Genomic DNA, 22,487 nt, shown 5'->3' with positions numbered 1-22,487 from the left:
TGAGTAAAGAAAGTGCTAGACTTTAGTTTATTGGTAGAATACTGGGGAAGTGCAATCAGTCTACAAAGGGGATTGCTTACAAATCATTTGTGTGATTGGTTCTAGAATATTGCCCACATGTGTCCTACCAGTACCAAACAGGACTAACAGGGGATATTGAACATATACAGAGAGTGTTTGTTTGATCCATGGGAGAGTGTAAAGAGATACTGAAGAAAATGAACTGGCAGACTCTTGAAGATATAAGCTACCCCGAGAAAATCTTTTCAAGAAACGGCTTTAAATGATGACTCTAGGAATATACTACAACACCCTGCATATTGCTCACATAGGGATTATGAGGGTAAGCTTAGAACATTTACAGCACAAACAGAGGCATTCAAACAATCATTCTTTCCACAGTCCCTATATGAAGAAATGGGAAACAACCCTAGTAAGGGTACAGTGGGATGCATCGTCTATCATGCTCTTCAGAGTGGTTTGCAGAGTATAAATGTAGATGTAGATCCCAGCCTCAAACTAAGCCCACCAGTTTCCACCCCCTCTCTCTTATCACCTCATCCCTATTCACATCCCCTCACCCTCATTTTGTGCCACCCTCACCCAACAAACCCACCCATCTTTTCCTTTCCCTGCTCCTCTCATTTTCCACTCCCCCACAATAGACTCCCAATACTGTACCTAGTGGCAGTCTTATGGTGCCTCCATCTAGTCCCTGATTGCTCAATGCTCTACCAGACATCTTCTCTTCCCCCCTCCATATCCTGCTACCCCATCATATGGTGAAGAGCAATTAATCTTTTTCTTTATATTGTTGATATTCAAACTTGGAATTTTCACTGTTTAATTTATAGTGCATTTTTTGTCAAATTTAAACAACCTTTACTAGAATATAACTGATTATGAATTTAAATTTGGACTGTGCAATATACAAGAAGTCATAATTTTCTATATACCTGTGTAGGTTACAGACACTGTGATAGCAATAGCTCCAAAAAACAACTTCTTCCTCCATGCACAAAATTCTGTATAAACATAAATTTAGATAAACAGTGTCTGTGGTATGAAGTGCATAATATAAAATGAATAGTTCAGCCCATAATTGAGAACAGTATTCAGATAATTTTGTGTTCTTCTAATAATTTCCGGGTATGCAGCCGGATCCCGTCGACATTCTGCCACGATATTTCGGCCCAGAGACGTCCGGCCATCATCAGGTGAGTACACAACTACTGAAGAGCCCAGGTGCAGTCGCGGTATTTATGCTGAATCTCGCGCATGTGAAATGTACTGGCATCCTACAGTGCATGCGTCAGGTGTTGACATGCGCAGCATAGCCGAGTTCTACGTGCTGCCCTCGGTGGTGGAAAAAAAGGTTCATCTAGTCGAATGACACTGTCGATTCCGCTGTGATTGTATAATTTTAATAGCAGGATTCCAATTTTTATCCAGCTGAAAGCCGTTGTCACGATTTATAAGATTATTGGCAAGACGTATTTCCACTGATTCCTTGATTACGGAATCCCAAAAACCGGAAACCGGGGATAAAATTTTTGTTACATTGTATTCCATTGCTGGTGAACGGAAGATAACCTTGATTTTATTTTTCTTCAGTAATCGGCCTATTTTCGACGACACATTCCCGGCGTATGGAAGGAACGTAGTTGATTTAAAGTCATCATCTGCGTCCTCAGTGCGTTGCTTCTTGTTATGATAGTTACGCATGGCCTTCCTTATTTGGCGAGAAGTGTAGCCATTCTCTTTGAAAACCTTCTCCAAGTGTTCTAATTCTGCGTGGAGGTTTTCATCATCCGATATTATATGCGCTCGATGTATTAACGTACTGAGAACACCGGCTGTTTGTGCTGGGTGATGGCAGCTTGATGCCTGGAGATACAGATCTGTGTGAGTCGCTTTCCTGTACACAGTATGTCCTCAAGACCCATCATTTTTACGGCGTACTAGCACTTCTAGAAATGGTAAAGTGCTCTCTTTTTCAATCTCCATCGTAAATTTGATGTTCTCATGTAATGAGTTTAAGTGATGAAGGAATTTCTCCAGTTCCTGTCTGCCATGAGGCCATACAGCAAAAGTATCATCTATGTACCGCCAGAAGACCGTAGGCTTTAAAACAGCAGACTCAAGTGCTTTCTCCTCAAAGTCCTCCATAAAGAGATTAGCTACCACAGGCGACAAAGGGCTCCCCATAGCGACACCGTCTGTTTATTCAAAGAATTCGTCATTGAATAAAAAGTACATTGAGGAGAGTATATGTTCAAACAAGGCCGTCATTTCTGCACTGAATAAGTTACCAATAAGATGTAATGATTCCATTAAAGGCACTTTGGTAAAAAGTGAGACCACATCAAAGCTGACTAATAAATCCATACGCCGGGAATGTGTCGTCGAAAATAGGCCGATTACTGAAGAAAAATAAAATCAAGGTTATCTTCCGTCCACCAGCAAAGAACCGGGCCCTGGTTGGATCTGTTAAAGACGATTTACAACTGAAGAAGGCAGGTGTCTACAAAATTCCCTGTGAATGTGGCGCTGCATATATTGGCCAGACGACAAGAACTGTCCATGAACGATGTATAGAACATGAAAGATACACCCGTCTGCGGCAACCGTCAAAATCGGCAGTAGCAGAGCACTGTATTTCTTTGGGACATTCAATGGAATACAATGTAACAAAAATTTTATCCCCGGTTTCCGGTTTTTGGGATTCCGTAATCAAGGAATCAGTGGAAATACGTCTCGCCAATAATCTTATAAATCGTGACAACGGCTTTCAGCTGGATAAAAATTGGAATCCTGTTATTAAAATTATACAATCACAGCGGAATCGACAGTGTCATTTGATACTCAATGACTAGATGAACCTTTATTTCCACCACCGACGGCAGCACGTACAACTCGGCTATGCTGCGCATGTCAACACCTGACGCATGCGCTGTAGGATGCCAGTACATTTCACATGCGCGAGATTCGGCATAAATACCGCGACTGCACCTGGGCTCTTCAGTAGTTGTGTACTCACCTGATGATGGCCGGACGTCTCTGGGCCGAAATATCGTGGCAGAATGTCGACGGGATCCGGCTGCATACCCAGAAATTATTAGAAGAAGAAATACGCCGGGAAAATTTCAGAAGTCACATCAAATTTTGTGTTAGTTGTACAAGAGAACAAGAATTACTTAATAAATAATAATAATAATAATAATAATAATAATAATAATAATAATAACAATAAGTTACTTAAGAAATAGGAATCTTCAGCTCTCAGGAGTTTTTAATTTGAATCAAAGAATTTACAAGAAATTAGACAGTCGCCTTCAAGATTCATGCGGTATTACCATCTAGTACACATGCATGGATTCGTGCATGGAATCATGCCTAGACTATACGGCAAAAAATAAAATTATCCATTTGGGTTTTGGTTGTGTTAGTTGATTCAGTTTAGTTTGGTATTGTCTGGTACTATTTCACTTGCAACCTGTACCTTGTGTCACAATGTTCTGCTGAAGGATTACCTATTATTTGATGAATATGGCTTGTATGTGATTCTAGTCGCCATGTAGAATTTTGTGCCTTACATGTGCGGACTTCTCTGAAGTGTCTTCTCTGCTACAGAAAATTGCTAAAGCTTTCTGACTATCGATCTGTATCAAATTATCAAATGTCAACTTAATAAGTCACAATAGGCACACACGCACACACACACACACACTCATGCAAAAACAACTCGCACACATGTCTGCAGTCTCAGGCAACTGAAACCACACTGCCTGGACTGCAGATGTGTGTGCGAGTTGCATTTGAGCTCGTGTGTGCGCGCGCTTGTGTGTGTGTGTGTGTGTGTGTGTGTGTGTGTGTGTTGACAAAGGCCTTAATGGCTGATAGCTAAAATTGTGTGAATCTTTTTGTTGTGCCTATCACGACTTAGCATCTCCGCTATATGATGAGCACCTATTTTCCTTCTCTAATATTGTTACATTCCATTCTGGATTTTCCATTGTTTCATTATTTAAGAGCTTGTTATCCTGTAAAGAGACTACCCGTAAGTTTGTGCTGGATATTTCAAGCTGTACGTTGTTGAACTGCAGATGCGACGACTATGGGTGGCTAGGCTGTATGGAAGGGACTTCTCAGTGTGGAATGGGTGGCAGCTGTCGAAGTGGAGGTACTGCTGGTGGTTAGTAGGTTTGATATGGTCAGAAGTACTGATGTAGCATCTTTGAGATGGAGCTCAACATCTAGAAGGTGGCTTGTTGGGCTGAGAATGACCAGGCGAAGAAAATGGGGGAGAAGTTGCTGAGGTCCTGGAGGAATGTGGATAGAGTATCCTCACCCTCGATCTAGATTGCAAAGATGTCATCAATGAATCTGAACCAGGTGAGGGGTTTAGCATTCTGGTTTTTTTTAGGAAGGATTCATCTAGATGGCTGACGAATAGGTTGGCATACGATGGTGCCATGCAGGTGCCCATAGCCGTACCCCGGATTTGTTTGTAGGTAATGCCTTCTAAGGAGAAATAACTGTGGGTGAGGATATGGTTGGTCATGGTGACTAGGAAGGAAGTTGTTGGTTTGAAATCTGTTGGGTGCTAGGAAAGGATCTTCAGTCACTACTCAAATCCTTAGACCCATCCCAGAACCTCTGCCTTAAGTCCATCTCTCAACTCACCTCTACCACTCCCCATACTCCTACCTTCTACATGCTTCCTAAAGTCCATAAACCTAAGCACCCAGGGTGCCCCATTGTGGCCACTTACTGTGCCCCCACAGAGACAATCTCTGCTCTTGAAGACCAACACCTTCAACTTATTGCTCGGAACCTACCCTTCAACATAAAAGACACCAAATATTACCTCCACTGCCTCTCCACAGTTCTTGTCCCTTTATCACATGATGTCCAGGTCATCACTATTGATGGCACCTCCCTTTACGTTAACATTCCTGATGCCCATGGCCTTACCACTATCTATATTCCAACAACCTCCTTTCTAGTTGCCGTGACCAACTATATATAATAGTAGAAGCGAAATAAAGTCAAATAAAAATAACCAGATTAAGTCTCAAGTGTTTGTACGTCGAAGTAACCCGACAACAACGGACTAACAGGACTGCCCTTAGGCGGGAATACGAAAGTATGAAGCTGTATAATGTGACTGACTCCTACTCTCATGACACAAAGGGCATGGACAAATGACAACTTAGTCACGTCACGTTTTCGAGGGAAATAAAGGATACATCAATGAAATAATCTGTGATGCATCAAATGACCCACATAAATTATAATAAAAGAACATGGTAGATTAAAATAGGAAGTATTATCAATGCACATCGAAAACACTTGCGTGAGAGAAATACAAATGAAAATAGTTATTGATACTGCACGGCAAGAATAGGGAACAGGACAAATAATACATAGAGAGAGAAGAAAGTGGGTAAAATTTGAGGAAAAGTATTAAAGAACCTCTTCGTTCCTGGTCAATAAAGCAGTTAAATTTGCTGAGCAGTATTGTCTGACAAAAATAAGGTGTACAAATAATGTGAACTCGTGAAGGATTGGATATTATGTGGGTAGACAGAGATTGGAGTGACTGATCTGTACCGCAGCAATGTAAGGTCCAATTGCAAGAGAAATGGTCTGTACCACTTTTATGAAATAGTTGATGCAGGGTCACTTTCAAGTACAAATGAAAGTAAGTTGTGCAGTGCTTACCCAAAAATGGAGAGGTTCAGCTATGATGCAATGAAAAAGAATTTAAATAGGAGTTAGTGGGGATGTCGTGCATAAATAGAAAAGATACTTAAGGAGATTTATATTTATTATATAAGAAAATGATAAAGTGACGTCTTCTGCATGAGTGCGGGGATATGTAGTGTAACAGGACATTGTTGGTTAGGTCCTGTTCTGCTGTACAAAAACTGTAGTGTCAGCTACAGATGATCACGATGATTACGGGGTCAAATATTGATAGACCTAGTGTGCATACCATCTTTTTTCCTATGAGGGCATAAGAGGAAATATGTAGCCACAGTACGTGGAAGCCAGGAAGATGCTGACTACTTGCTGAGCATCCGGAATGTAGTTCATGGACCCAGAAGATGTGCACAGAATAAACAGGATTATGGTATCTCTTAGCAGAAAAACAAATGACGTTTCTGGACTGTAATGTAAGAAAGCTTTTGTATTACTGTTAGATTGGCAGTGCTCTTGTTTGAGTTCTCATAGAGAAAGAGTGTATCAGTGCCACATTAATGGACTGAATTGTAAATGCCGTTATGCAATAAACATCTGGGAACAGATGCTTGAAAGTGAAAACACTTATTAAGTTGCCATTGATGATTTGGTACAAGTCAGAAAGTGTTGCAAGTGAAATAGTACTGGGCAATACCAAACTAAACTGAACCAACTAACACAACCAAAACCCAAATGGATAATTTTATTTTTTGCCATATAGTCTAGGCACGAATCCATGCTTGCGTACTAGATGGTAATACCGCATGAATCTTGAAGGAGACTGTCTAATTTCTTGTACATTCTTTGACTCAAATTAAAAATTCCTGAGAGCTGGAGATTCCTATTTGTTAAGTAACTGTTTTTATTTTTTGATATTATTATTATTGTTATTATTATTAATTACGTAATTCCTGTTCTCTTGTATAACTAACACAAAATTATTTGAATTCTGTTCTCAATTATGGGCTGAACTCTTCATTTTATATTATGACACTTCGTATCACAGTCACTGTTTATCTAAATTTACGTTTATACAGAATTTTGTGCGTGGAGGAAGAAGGTGCTTTCTGGAGCTATTGCCATCATAATGTCTGTAACCCTTAGGATTAGGGCACAATAATGATGAAGAAAAGCCAGATGATGTTGGTTTCAAGCCTGGTTGGCAAGATGCAATGAAGGTAATTGCATATATTCCCTACTAGTGAAGGAACTGAGGACTGAAGGTCAGTAGGAACTTCGGAAAGTCATGATAATGGATGTAGCTTATTTTGACATGCTGCTGTTGATGATGAAGGAAGGAATTCACTCAAGTGACGCAGTTTCACCTAGGTGGAAGTAAGAATTGAACTATTTGTTTTATTTACTTTGTGATTGGACTCTCTCACCAACTATCACCAGTTTCTCCTTCCTAGCATGCTGACATAAAACAAAAGTTACAATCAAATCAAACATTAACTTTCACCAATTACAGCATTACCCATACAAGTCAAAAATTACACATATAAAATTATGAGCAGATTTACTCATAAATACCAGGTGTAGAAGTATGAAACCAGAATTTGATTGTAGTAATTACACGGCTGTTCTTTGAAACTGATAATAATATTTTATTTAAAATAATCTCCATTGCTATTTATACATTTCTCCCACATCTCCGGAAGGCTATGAATGCCACGTCAAAAAAACTGTTCTTTTTTTGAAGTGAACTAGTCAGCGAGGCATTTTTGTACATTATCATATACACTGAATCATTGTTCAGCGATGCAAACAAATGATAATCAGATGGAACCAAGGCTGGAGAATAAGCCGCATCCCTAGTATTTACCAACTGAATGTCTCGATCGTTTCCCTGACCCATTTTACTGTGTGTGATGGGGCATTATCATGGGGCCTTTTTCCATATTCTGGTAATTTGCATGTAATGCTCAATTTAAATCGATCATTTGGTGTTGGTAGTGATCAGTGGTAATGGTTTCATCAGGTATTAGCAGCTCATAATAGATGGCACCCTTCTGATCCCACCAAACACAGAGCATTGTCTTCTTTCCAAAGCGATTTGGTCTTGCCCTGGATGTCGATGGTTTGCCTGGATTCACCCATGATTTAAGATGGTTAGGATTCTCAAAATATATCCAATGTTCATCACCTGTATTATTCAATGGAGAAGCAACTTTCTTTTGTATCTGGCGAGCAGCATTTCACAAGTGGTCTTTTGATCTGCATGATGTCTTTCATTTGGTTCATGCGGAACACATTTTCCCACTTTCTGAACCTTTACCATAGCTTTAAACCAAAGAGAAATGGCTTTATGCATCACATTCAATTGTTCTGTGAGTTCCGTTGAGTCTGAGTATCGTGTTCATCCAATAAAGCCTGCAGTTCATTGTCTTTGAACTTTTTTGGTGGTTTCCTGCACTCGTCGTTTTTCACATCAAAATCACCACTTTTGAATTTTTTGGGCCACTCAAAACATTGCGTTTTAGCAAGAGCATGTTCACCGAAAGCTTCAACAAGCATTCAATGCGATTCTGCAGCAGTTTTCTTCAAACGATAACAGAAAACCAATGCTGTCTGCAAATCATAATTTGTAGGCACAAAACTCAACATGTTTACAGGTTTGAAACAGATACAGATGTATGGAGCTTGGGTTACTGTGTTTTGACATTCGTTGTCAGCTGTTACAAGGAGCAGATGGCACTGCAGATGTGGTCTCACGAGCCCTACGCTGACAGCTAGCACCACCTAGAGGGAAATTTCGTTTTCAGACTTCTACACCTGATAAACAATTCCTGATGTGACTTATTATGACATAGTGGATTGTGATAATAATACAGACACCTTTCTTTACTATATACCTGAACCAGGATGCTTATTGCTTCTCTGGCTCATTCTATTTCTAGAATATGAATCAATCAGTACAAAGATTCCTTTTCGCAAACAACTAGTATAATAAAAAAAGTTTGTTGGTAAAAAGTACTGCTTTTGTTTATGAATCTATGAAAATTTAATGACTGAAAAATTCACAAAATCTCCAATATGAAAATCTGAAGTTAGCTGCTGGCCTCAGATTCCAACAACAACAATAAACCATAAACAATACCAAGCAGAAAGCATATTTGGAGTATCCCCTTCTGCATAGTGAAAGTTATTCCTGCCTAGTGTGCCTGTGTGGATTACTGGGAGTTTAGAATGTCTTTCTATTTCTGAATGCATTTCTGAAGCATTTATGTTTTGGTTGCTCTGAGACAATGAATTTCTTTTGTGGATTAGTATTTGGTGACCACTTTTTCCAGATATCTTCAACAAGAACAGAAAGGCATAATCCCTCATAGTAACTGGTGGACACTGCCCTGTTTTCTTCAAGTGTGATACTGGTAATGCGTCCTCTTGCAACAATGAAGACAACATTATCCATTTGCTCACATTACTTCCTCCAGTTCTGGTAGATAAACATTACCGGGAAGGTAATGATAGATAACTACTACCTATTTACTTCTTGGTCAGAATGGGATACAGTTGCGAATTCAATCCCAAATACAGTGTACTGTTAGGTACAGCTGGAAGCTTGTTCAGTCAATCTATAAACACAAAATGTTTTATTCAGTGGTGGCTGTTGCTGGTCACACTCTCAAATTTTCTTCAAAATAATTTTCTTTGAGTCTGAGAGTTAGGGGTGTGCAATATTCAACATAATTATCAAAATAATAATGTTTCTGTAAATATTTATGAAACAATAATATGTTCCAAGCACATCCTATTAAAATTTTAACAGGCTGGGACTCACCATCAATACGTGATTTACTACCACTCGTCTTTGTTTTGGATAGTCATAAAAAAACTAATTTGTTTCTGTTACTTTTTCTTTTAAAATGTCAGTAATTTGAAACAAATTGATACTATTTGTGCCTTGTCGCTGTAAGAAACAGCTTCAGAGTTCAAAATTACATGCACAGACAGCTCCATGCGTTCAGGGTGTTATTTATACAACGTATATGTTCTATCAGAGGCAGTTACCTCGGTGACTGCCGACTGCTATCCTTTGAAGTCTCACTGCTACAGGGTGCAGATGCTGGAGTATCCTGTTCCTTGAGATTTACAGAGTAATCGGCATTCTCTCTGGGTGGGCCAGCTCACTCCAGGGCATAAAAATGGCGAAACGGAGGTCACCCGTATGAGGTTATTATGTGGCAGTGCCGTTGAATATGATCTCTGAGTTGGCGAAGGAGAAGACTGTTTCTCTTTGTTTGATTTTTTAAGCCTCTGTGACCAGCAGATGAAGATTCAGATGTTTGTTGGCTGGAGGGACGTAAGAAGTCTTCGTGGGAGTGTTCCTTTTGTTCTTTCTGGCCTGCTGGTTATGAAGCATGGGATTTCACCACCGTGGGTAAAGATTTTATGGCTTAGTGCACTTCTGGAAGAGGAGGAGATGAGATGTTACCATTATACTGGGCGATTTGATAACTGCAGTGCTGAATTTGAGGTTGCAAGTCTGCATGGCCATGTCTTTCACAGAGCACAGTGTAGTAAGAATGGTACTGTAAGTGCCAGATGGTCAAACACAGGGCTTTCGACTAGCCAACATCTTGCGAGCGACAGCGTAAGCTACTTTTTCCTTCACCCCAATCTCCTGGAGAGCCCACCTATCGAGATACACGGGACAGTCTCGAGATGAGGCAGCATAGTCTCCATTACAATTGATACAGCAGGGAGCAGGAGGAGGTGGGCAATAGCCTCGTAAGCATCCCTACCACAAGTAACACATTTGGAGTGTTTCTACAGGACATTTGAGTGCTGTTGTAACACCGACACTGGTAGCAACACGTTGGGTTTCTAATGTACGGTCGCATGGTGTTGATTTCACAGCCTGCTTTGATGTTTGATGGAAGCACTACTCGATTAAAGTTGAGAAAAAGAGTGCGCATAAGAACTAAGATGGCATCAACCTTTTTCATTACTCGATGCACTGCAGTATGCCCTGATCAGAGGTAAGTCTGGATTTCTCCCTTGGTCAGAACATCAAGCAGCTAAGTGTAAATAACACCAGGCGTAGAATTCAGCACTTGATGTGCCTTAACACGAGCAGGATAGCCAAGGAGGAGAGAAACAGTAGGCAGTTATTAGGCTTCAAAATCAGTATTAGTTTCCAGAAGGAAAGTTCCATTACATAGATAAGGGCAAGACCTCACAGGGCCAGCAATTGCTTCAATACCTTTCTGAATAATAAATGGAGTAACCATAGCAAAGGACTGGTCGTCTTCAGTATGTGACACAATGAGGAACTGAGGTGTGACAGAGAGAGTCTTTGAATCCTTAGCCTCATTCCGTTTGCATTTAGTAGACAGAGAGTGAGATGAAGGTGACTGGTTCATTGGGAGGGGGGGGGGGGGGGAACAAAAAACACCATGATTGTCAGTGGCGTACTCCTTCCAACTGGGGGACCACTTGGAGGGGGCTCACCCACCTTAGGTGATTGTTCACACCTCCTGAACTTCTGACAGAAGGACCAACTGGCAATTTGAGAAGGTCACAACTCAGGTTAACACTCCTCCCTAGGCCTAGCCTGTACAAGGATACATGCAAACTGCCTGTTCAGCCGGGGCTGGGAATTACACGCTACCCAGGCACCTGTTATGCATCAAATGTGTGGGCTGGCCTTCAGGAGCACACAGGGAGCAAGAAGAAACATAGAAGAACCTCAAACACCAAAGCAGAGGAAGGGTATGAGATGGAAAACGAAGAAAGAAAGAGAAGACAGATGAGGGGCTGTTCTGATGTCAGGCTATTAAAACCTCAGAACACATTCTCAAAAATATCCCATACAGGGTCTCCAATGGAGGGGAAAAGGACAGCAGAAGAATAGAGAGGCAGCACAGATAGGAAACTGGTGCTGCAAAGGCTGGAACACCAAGGTAGCCAAGCACGAATTCACCAAAGAGTGGTGAGGCCCCTAGGGGGTCAGCAGGGCAGTGTGTTAGATCCGCTGCTGTTCAAGATATACACCAATGAGTAGATAACACATGTCAATAACTGGCAGTTTATGTGTGCTAATGACATGGCTGTAGTTGTCCAAGGGGAGCCCCTTCTAGGAAGTGGAGGAGAAATTAACTAGCAGCTGTGAAATACTGGGTGATTATCATCAACAAAACCATCTGAAACCAAACCAATCAAAGATGAAAGTTTGGAGTTTCCACCTGAGAAACAAGGAAGCTGAAGAAAAATTATATATGCGCTGGAAAGGGCAAGAGTTAGAGCACTGCTACACTCCCAAATACTTAGGCATGTATTTGGACAGAACACTGACATTTAAACAGTACTGTTCAGACACTAAGCAAAAGTTCAGTGGTAGGAACAGTATCATTTGTGACCTTATCAACAAAAACTGGGGTGCTGACTCCACAAGTGCTTCGATAAACAAATCAGTCATCCTGCATCATATCAGGATGTTTGATGCCCATACCAAATGCTCTCATAGGCACAGCTCCCCCCAGTATACGGAGGCAAGTAGCTGCCGAGGTGGAGAGGGAGAGAAATTTGACAGATAATCGTCACTCTCTACACAGGCACTGACAACAGTCCAGGCAGTTTCACTCAAGAAATAGCTTTTATCAGAAATTAGAGCCAATCAACGTCACCGACAAAGACAGGAGACTTCAGCTATCCTATGCTGCAACTGAAGGAAGAACTTGTGGATGGAAGTAACAAATCCATCACAACCAGGAAGGCTCTCAACAGGCTGAGGAATAGGACTGCCCAACAGACTGCCCAATAGGACTACTTCGATGGAGAAACACTATGTGACTGTGGGAATGCATGCACGGATGACCACCAACTGGTGTGCCCAAACCTCATCACGAGCTGTATGCGACTAGATTTACAGGTAGCTAATGATAAGGTGATCTGTGTATCTGATTATTGGGCAAAATATAAAACGTAAATTTTATCACTGTTGGCTTATACTAGATTTTAATGTATGGTAATCTGGACACAGAAACTATGATATTATAAACATTTTTGCTGCAAAAAAGCTCAGAAAGTGAAATCGTAAATCTATTATTTGAATAATGAATAATTATTTTTTATTTGTTTGTATTTTTAAACTGTTTGTTGATTTGTTTTGCAACTGACCTTAACTCAATCAATAAAATAAGTCAATGTTATGAGATGGTGATATTTATTTCACAACACATTACCTAAATTACTGTAATAAAACTTTATTTTTATGGGTGGGGATTATAGAAAGATTGGAAAATTTAAGCTTGCCCACCTTGGCAAAAATCCTAGTTCCAGACCTGCATTTTGCCATCCTTTTCTGTCTATCGCTATTCCTCCTGCTTCAGTTCAGCAACATTTTCGAATAATTTTTGTTTTGGCGTTATTCTCATCATACAACTGCTCCAAATTCTATATCAAATATGAACTAATCACTCTAACTACTGGAACAAACATGGCATTTTGTAACACACTTATCAGATTCAATGAGAGTTACTTTACTCAAATTATTGCTAACCTAATTTAAATTTACAATACCTTCTCTCTAATTTTGTATGGAATAGATTGGAAAGGTCACCATGGAGTCATTATGTACCAACACATGATATATACCGATCTCAGGATGAAAGTGTATAAACTGGTAAGTTCAGAAATGAAAATGTTGCGCACTTACCTCACGTAAGAGACCAAATAACACATCTGTGCTGAGAGAGCGTTCATGTGCTTCATCCATTATAATTGCACTGTAGTTGTCTAGATCTGACTCCCGGAGAGACTCTCGCAACAGTATACCGTCTGTCATGTATTTTATAATAGTTTTCTGGAACAACAAAAAACAAATTTATGAAGCCACAAATATGAAATTTAATATTTTTTTTCATTGTATAGTAAATATTGCTATCTACATATGAAGCAAAAATGCAATCTCACTCCATGAATCAAGCTGTAGCAGTCAAAGCTGCACTGATAATGATTAATTCATACACGTAGCTAATTGCAGATAGGTGAGCTTTAGCTGCAAAAAGGGAGCAGCAGTTAACTGTATGGATATACCGGTGAATTGGCCAATAGAGCAATTGTACATCACTAATTTATTTCAATACATATTCAGGAGCAACTGAATTAGAGATATGTACCTAACAGAGTGAAGCACCACCCACTTTTAACCTTAATGATAGTGCTATCGGCTGGATTCTATTCAAGACATCAAAAGTACTGGAGAGCCTTGGTAATTAATGATTACTCAATCACCACTCACAACTCAGAAAATTCACTGTCACTGGGTCCTAAGTGCACTTCATCTTATTCAGTGGCATCACAGATGTGCTAAATAAGATTGAGGTGAGGTGACTTAGGGGTCAGACATGCACTCTCATGCCTACTACATATCATTCAAACCATTCTGATGAAATTTTGAAGTCACTGACTGGTACACTGTCGTGCTGAAGGTTCAGTCCACTGAAGGATATTGCAGCCAAACAACTGGATACCCATAATGCAAGCAGGATGTTGAACCTCATATGGTTTTCAACATACTCACATGCAATTACTGTCAGCCACTGTAATGCGTATCCATCTCTTAAAATGACCATTTTCCAGACAGTGGAAAATCAAGCATTGAATACCGATAAACTAATGAAAAGGGTAAATTGCTACTCACCATATAGATGAGATGTTGAGTCACCAAAAGGCACGACAAAAAGACTGATATACATTTAAGCTTTCAGCCAACAGGTTTTCTTTTAAGCATAACTCACACACAACACATGACCACTGTCTCTGGTCACCAAGGCCAGATTCATTTTTTGTTATCTGCACCTTCAATAGCAGTGTTCTTGTGCACGTAATTGTCTGTGCCATAAGTAATGGCACACACATGTGGAACAGTATCTTATACTACAGTACTTACAGAATGGATGTAATTATTGGTGGTGCAGCTGTCCATAATTTTTATTGTCTTGTATTAAACTACTGAATGATTTGCTGCATTATGACTCATGCATATGAATAGTCGTCAACAACAACAATCATTTACACACTGTCACCGATAGCACCATATTTGTATAGTTGCAGTTTTCCTTGAACTGAGGCACAAACACAGTCTGATGATATCCCAGTCATATGAAACACACTGAACAGTTCATCTCAGACTCAGGGGCCTCTTTCTTCAACAGATCAGCTATCTCTGACTCTGCAGCTCATGAGTGTAGGCATGATCTGTGCTATAAACAACTTTCTATCATTGTTGGCTGCATTTGAATCAATGTGTACTGATTACACACACACACACACATTAAAGTTCTGTTTACAGAAATTCTCAAAATAGTTTCAGTGGAATGGTTTGACAAAATGCAGTGGTTCTTTTTGAAACATTTAAAATTATTTTAAAATCTTTTGTCTGCAACTTTAAAATTTAGAGTATGAGAATTCAAATATATTTGAATCAACAAAAAATTCAAGTAATAATAGTCCGACTGAAGCTACTCATATTGAGAAAATGGGAGGAGCCATCTATATTTAACTTCAAAAAACCTTTTATAACCATGATCGCATTAATTTATATTTTTTACAGATGACCGGTTTCATCAGTTGAAACTGTCATCTTATGATCTTCAATAAACATGATTTATAACCAAGAATTTTTTAAAGATCAGATGATGACAGTTTTGACTGTCGAAACTGATTGTCAAAAACAAATATTAATTAATAACATTCTGAACACAAATGAAATATCTGTACCTTTTTCAATCATTTCAAAGATTAATAAATCCCCAATGAAAATTGAACTTAACATTTCAAATCAAAGCAAAGAATGGACAAATAATGTTTAATAACAAGACCATTGATAAGCAGATACTATTGTGTTTATTCTCCCACTGGAACTTCCTCCTGAAAAGTGCCTTCTTATTTATGTTCCTCCTCCTTCCACCAGTTAAGTGCAATGACAGGTATACAGATTCTGTTACATAAAGACTTTGTGCTATGAAGCATTGATTATAAAGAACAATGCCCTTCTTGTTTACAGGGGTGGGGGGTGTTCTTCATAGTTAAAATACCATTACTTCTAGACTGATCTGAGGTCACATTTATTGAGTTTGGAGCATGTGTAAAGGCGGCTACAGGCCAGCTTTATGGAAGCAAGTTGAACTGTACCACATGACTTTCAACCAGTCACTTTCTTCTTTTTGTTCTGTGCACATCCTGTTGTGTTCTTAATGTTTACGGTTCATTTCAGTTATAGTGGTCAGTGCATACAGATTATTTTTTTTCTCATAGTGTTTGCCATGAGTGATAAGAAGCAATCACACCAAGTACCATACAAACAAGCTAGAGGAATAATGATCTGTGTGGACCAGTGTTTTAAAACAATAGTTTTCTGGCAAATCAGTGATGGCACAAGGTGTGTGTCATGCAGCTGCCAAGGATCAGCTGCACATGGAAGAAGACTGTGGGTCTGGTCTAAGGACTTAACTGGGAATATCCAGTGAACAGAATGTATCTACTCAAAACTGCATCTCACCTGCTTTAAAGCCATGAGGCAAGTACCAAAACTGGAAAACGATGTGTGTTATATCGACAATTTCACAAACAACGTTTTGTAGTGCATAATATGTATGCCAAAGGTGAATATCTTACAGCAGAAAAATCAGTTTTGCACATGAAAGAGGCTATAAAATGAGTGTGGGAATGGTAAACACAATGTTCTGGTTGCCAAAAGTAATAAGCCTTACAGAGCTTCATGTCAGAGCAGCAGAAACTGGCATTACTCCACACTGTAAGCAAATTTTTAAAGTGTCAAAGACTAATAATTCTGAATATTACTATTCTGACGTGCTGTACAGTGTCTTTAACAGTGGTTTAGACAACAAATGTTGTCTTGTGTTATTATTATGGACAAAGCTGGCATCCCCTATGTGCAAGTTAACAAACCTCTAATTATGAATACTGAAAAGGCAGATAATATTGTGTGGTTAGCCTCTAACGGAATACATCAGAGTTTGGCACAGACCATAGCAGAATTGGTGATTCTTGTCAATGCACACAAGCCTGCCTACTGAATTTATGGGACAGACGAATTTGCCAAGAAAAACAGTACATTCAGAATTGCCGATGCTGAGAGATTTAAAAATGAGGCAATACAAAGGATCTCAACACTTGTACGAGCTGCTTGCATAAGACATAGAGAATAAGCTCATATTTTTTACAGTCAGAAAATGCCTTAAATATACTTTATCATTGTGAATACCCAATGTAAGCAATGCAAACAATCATATGATTGATGAAGAGGATCACTATTGCTACAAAGATGAAACATTATATATTTCCAGTATTTAAAGAAAGAAGCTGCATTATTATTATTATTATTGACAATATAGTTGCGTGTACATCTTACTCTCTCACTAAACAATCACATTACAGAGAATGGACTTCACTGTGGAAAACTGTGTATGCCACCACATATTCAGCTATCAGATTGCATGAACTGACAGAAACAAATCAGCAATGTTGGGTCTTATTTTCTGTCTCTCTGCACAGAATATGCTCTTCACCCACCTTTGTAGATTCTCCAGGCTCTTTAGGATGCTCACACACACACACACACACACACACACACACACACACACACACAGAGCTTCTCGCACACACATGACCACAGCCTCAAAAAAAGGCCTTGTTGGCCAAAAGCTCATTTTGTGACAGTCTTTTTGTTGTGCCTATCTGTGACTCAGCTATATGGTGAGTAGCAACTATCCTTTTCATAATATTGTTACATTCCGTCCAGGATTTCCCACTGTTTGATACTCTCAGTAAATGATTCTATGAATTTCTGTAGACACAGTGGTGGGAGGGACTCCAGAAACGTTTTCTGTTTTATGGTTGACTTGCGCCTGAAGATGGGAACAGAGCAAGCTTTATTCATGGACTACCAATTTGCTGGACCTATCAAGATCACAGGAGATGCTCAAGTTTTATTTCACTATAATTTACCATCCCTTTTACGGACAAAATATTTCTTCATGCATAAGAAATGTCTAACACAATACGGACTTTTCTCTGAATCGGCAGCTGCAGCGAATCATACAATCTGCTCTCTCATTTTCCCCATCAAGGAGCAACCGCAATGTCGAAATTATACATCATACAGCCCCCAAAATCTATTTGTCCACTGAATTGGCACATGACTGCCAAAACATGAATCGCTTGGCACTTAGTCCCTTGTTAATCAAGTCATCCTATCAGGGCGTAAAAAAGTGAACTAATCTTCACCCTAGTTTATAATTTTTCTACCCTCTTTAAAATATTTACACTACCCAAGCTGAACCATGGACCTTGCTGTTGGTGGGGAGGCTTGCGGCCTCAGCGTTACAGATGGCCGTACCGTAGGTGCAACCACAACGGAGAGGTATCTGTTGAGAGGCCTGACAAACGTGTGGTTCCTGGAGAGGGGCAGCAGCCTTTGCAGTAGTTGCAGGGGCAACAGTCTGGATGATTGACTGATCTGGCCTTGTAACACTAATCAAAATGGCCTTGCTGTGCTGGTACTGCGAACGGCTGAAAGCAAAGGGAAACTACAGCCGTAATTTTTCCCGAGGGCATGCAGTTTTACTGTATGATTAAATGATGATGGCATCCTCTTGGGTAAAATATTCCGGAGGTAAAATAGTCTCCCATTCGGATCTCCGGGCAGGGACTACTCAATAGGACGTTATCAGGAGAAAGAAAACTGGTGTTCTACGGATCAGAGTGTCGAACGTCAGATCCCTTAATCGGGCAGTTAGGTTAGAAAATTTAAAAAGGGAAATGGATAGGTTAAAGTTAGATATAGAGGAAATTAGTGAAGTTCGGTGGCAGGAGAAACAACACTTCTGGTCAAGTGAATACAGGGTTATAAATACAAAATTAAATAGGGGTAATGCAGGAGTTGGTTTAATAATGAATTAAAAAAAAAAAAAAATAGGAATGTGAGTAAGCTATTACAAACAGCATAGTGAATGCATTATTGTGGCCAAGATAAACACAAAGCCCACACCTACTACAGTAGTACAAGTTTATATGCCAACTAGCTCTGCAGATGATGAAGAAATTGATGAAATGTATGATGAGATAAAAGAAATTATTTAGGTAGTGAAGGGAGACAAAATTTTAATAATCATAGGTGACTGGAATTCGACAGTAGAAAAGGGAGAGAAGGACACATAGTAGGTGAATATGGATTGGAGGTAAGAAATGAAAGCGGAAGCCACCTGGTAGAATTTTGCACAAAGCATAACTTAATCATAGCTAACACTTGGTTCAAAAATCATAAAAGAAGGTTGTATACATGGTAGAAGCCTGGAGATACTAGAAGGTCTCAGATAGATTATATAATGGTAAGACAGAGATTTAGGAACCAGGTTTCAAATCGTAAGACATTTCCAGGGCCAGATGTAGACTCTGACCACAATCAATTGGTTATAAACTGTAGATTAAAACTGAAGAAACTGCAAAAAGGTGGGAAATTGAGGAGATGGGATCTGGATAAACTGAAAGAACCAGAGGTTGTAGAGAGCTTCAGGGAGAGCATTAGTGAACAATTGACAAGAATGGGGGAAAGAAATACAGTAGAAGAAGAATGGGTAGCTTTGAGAGATGAAATAGTGAAGGTAGCAGAGGAATAAGTACGTAAAAAGACGAGGGCTAATAGAAATTCTTGGGTAACAGAAGAGATACTGAATTTCATTGATGAAAGGATAAAATACAAAAATGCAGTACATGAAGTATGCAAAAAGGAATACAAATGTCTCAAAAATGAGATCGACAGGAAGTGCAAAATGGCTAAGCAGGGATGGCTAGAGGACAAATGTAAGGATGTAGAGGCACATATCACTAAGGGTACGATAGATACTGGCTACAGGAAAATTAAAGAGACCTTTGGAGAAAAGTGGACGACTTGCATGAATATCAAGAACACAGATGGAAACCCAGTACTAAGCAAAGAAGGGAAAGTAGAAAGCAGAAAGGTGGGTCTATACAAGGATAATGTTCTTGAGGACAAGGAAGAGGATGTAGATGAAGATGAAATGGGAGATATGATACTGCGTGAAGAGTTTGACAGAGCACTGTAAGACCTGATTTGAATCAAGGCCCCAGGAGTAGACACCATTCCATTAGAACTACTGATAGCCTCAGGAGAGCCAGCCATGACAAAACTCTACCATCTGGTGAGCAAGATGTATGAGACAGGTGAAATACCTTCAGACTTCAAGAAGAATATAATAATTCCAATCCCAAAGACAACAGGCGTTGACAGATGTGAAAATACCGAACTATCAGTTTAATAAGTCACAGCTGTAAAATACTAACACGAATTCTTTACAGACGAATGGAAAAACTGGTAGAAGCTGACCTCAGGGAAGATCAGTTTGGATTCCATAGAAATGTTGGAACACGCGAGGCAATACTGACTCTGCGACTTATCTTAGAAAATAGAATAAGGAAAGGCAAACCTACATTTCTAGCATTTGTAGACTTAGAGAAAGTTTTTGACAATGTTGACTGGAATACTCTCTTTCAAATTCTACAGGTGACAGGGGTCAAATACAGAGAGTGAAAGGCTATTTACAGTTTGTACAGAAACCAGATGGCAGTTATGAGTTGAGGGGAATCAAAGGGAAGCAGTGGTTGGGAAGGGAGTGAGACAGGGTTGTAGCCTCTCCCAGATGTTATTCAATCTGTATATTGAACAAGCAGTAAAGGAAATAAAAGAAAAATTCGGAGTAGGTATTAAAATCCATGGAGAAGAAATAAAAACATTGAGGTTTGCTGATAACATTGTAATTCTGTCAGAGACAGCAAAGGACTTGGAAGAGCAGTTGAACGGAATGGACAGTGTCTTGAAAGGAGGATATAAGATGAACATCAACTAAAGGAAAATGAGAATAATGGAATGTAATTGAATTAAGTCGGGTGATGCTCAGGGAATTAGATTAGGAAATGAGGCACTTGGGGGGCAAAATAACTGATGATGGTAGAAGTAGAGAGGATATAAAATGTAGACTGGCAATGGCAAGGATAGCGGTTCTGAAGAAGAGGAATTTGTTAACATCGAGCACAGTACAGATTTAAGTGTCAGGAAGTCGTTTCTGAAAGTATTTGTATGGAGTGTAGCCATGTGTGGAAGTGAAACATGGACGGTAAATAGTTTGGACAAGAAGAGAATAGAAACTTTCGAAATGTGGTACTACAGAAGAATGCTGAAGATTAGATGGGTAGATCACATAACTAATGAGGAGGTTGGTAGGACATGTTCTGAGGCATCAAGGGATCACCAGTTTAGTATTGGAGGGCAGTGTGGAGGGTAAAAACCATAGAGAGAGACCAAGGGATGAATATACTAAGCAGGTTCAGAATGCTGTAGGTTGCAGTAGGTACTGGGAGATGAAGAAGCTTGCACAGGATAGAGTAGCATGGAAAGCTGCATCAAACCAGTCTCAGGACTGAAGACCACAACAACAAGCTGAAGTTAGGCTTTGTTTGCATGTCGAAAGATTACACACACAGTGTCACGTGCGTAAACAATGATAACATCAAAATTTACTACACACACTTCACTTCAAAAATATTATCTAGTCAAGTGAACAGTCTGTACACTTAAATCACTGTGTACAGCTACAGAGCATCACATTAGAGAAGATAGATACAAAATGTTTTGATGAAATGTTATTAAGTGTAAAAACATGTACTACCTCTGATGTGCAATCCTCAAAACGGATTGCATATCCCACTTCTTCTCCAAGGTGCGTGCCCATTTCATCCGAGACTCTCTTGGCTACAGACATTGCTGCAACTCGACGAGGCTGCGTGCAGCCAATCATTCCATATTTACTGTAGCCATCCTCATGAAGATACTGAGTTAATTGAGTTGTTTTCCCACTGCCAGTTTCACCAATAATTATCACTACATTATTCTCTCGGATTACATTAAGTAGCTGAAAATTAAACAGAAAAATTGCATTAGTGATAAAAATGTAACTTTTAACAATAAAGGAGAAATATAAAGGTAATGGTACATAGGGCATGTAGCCTAATTTATAGAGACAAGGGCTCCCAAACTAAAAAAAAAATAGATACAAAAATAAACATTCAGTATCAACAATAAGGGATGGAAAAAATGCAGTTCAAAGAAACAGAACTAACTCTTATAAGAGCATAACTAAAGGGATCAAACACTGAAATACAAACAAGAACTCTGATCAATGGAGCATGACAGACCTAAGAATTTCTGCAATCATGGAATGACTGCAGCATACACAGGGCTGGTTTAAGGCCCAAGTGACACAAGCTGCCACTCAGGGTGCCACACTGGGAGGGACACCAGAGGTGCCACAACTGTAAGATTTCTATACAGGATGTTATCACAATTCATAGCAGCCTCGTGGGGCACTGGGCTGACAAGGGGACCACATGAAGTTCCCCTTGCTGCATCGTTCTGAAAGCACAGTCCACCCAAGAACTTCAGTTTCGCGAAGAGACAGTAGTCTGAGGGTGCCAGGTCACGGGAGTAGTGTGGGTGAGTCACTGCGCCCCATCCAGGCGACACAATAAAGTTGTGAGTATGCCAGGCGGTATGGGGGTCCGGCGTCGTCATGGAGGAGTGGCACACCACGAGTCAACATTCGTCTCGTTTTGTCTTTTATTTTTTCTAAACTTCTGTAGGATCTCTCAGTATGCAGGAGCACTGATGGTGGTCCCTTTGGGCACGAAATCCA

General features: G+C 39.8%; 1 protein-coding gene across 1 annotated transcript in view; it reads right to left on the bottom strand.

Moving 5' to 3' along the window:
* Positions 1-22,487, bottom strand: part of LOC124788041 (pre-mRNA-splicing factor ATP-dependent RNA helicase PRP16) — a 190,143-nt gene that overhangs the window by 102,248 nt on the left and 65,408 nt on the right. Inside the window, exons 10-11 of the mRNA XM_047255099.1 lie at positions 21,465-21,707; positions 13,412-13,558 (exon numbers count right to left, since the gene is read on the bottom strand). Coding sequence (XP_047111055.1) covers positions 13,412-13,558; positions 21,465-21,707 — 390 coding nt within the window. The remainder of the gene's footprint in view (positions 1-13,411; positions 13,559-21,464; positions 21,708-22,487) is intronic.

This window comes from Schistocerca piceifrons, chromosome 3 (genome assembly GCF_021461385.2).
Source record: "Schistocerca piceifrons isolate TAMUIC-IGC-003096 chromosome 3, iqSchPice1.1, whole genome shotgun sequence".
Lineage (NCBI taxonomy): Eukaryota > Metazoa > Arthropoda > Insecta > Orthoptera > Acrididae > Schistocerca > Schistocerca piceifrons.
Note: the sequence above shows the minus strand (reverse complement) of the source record. Positions and strands in the feature narration are given on the sequence as shown.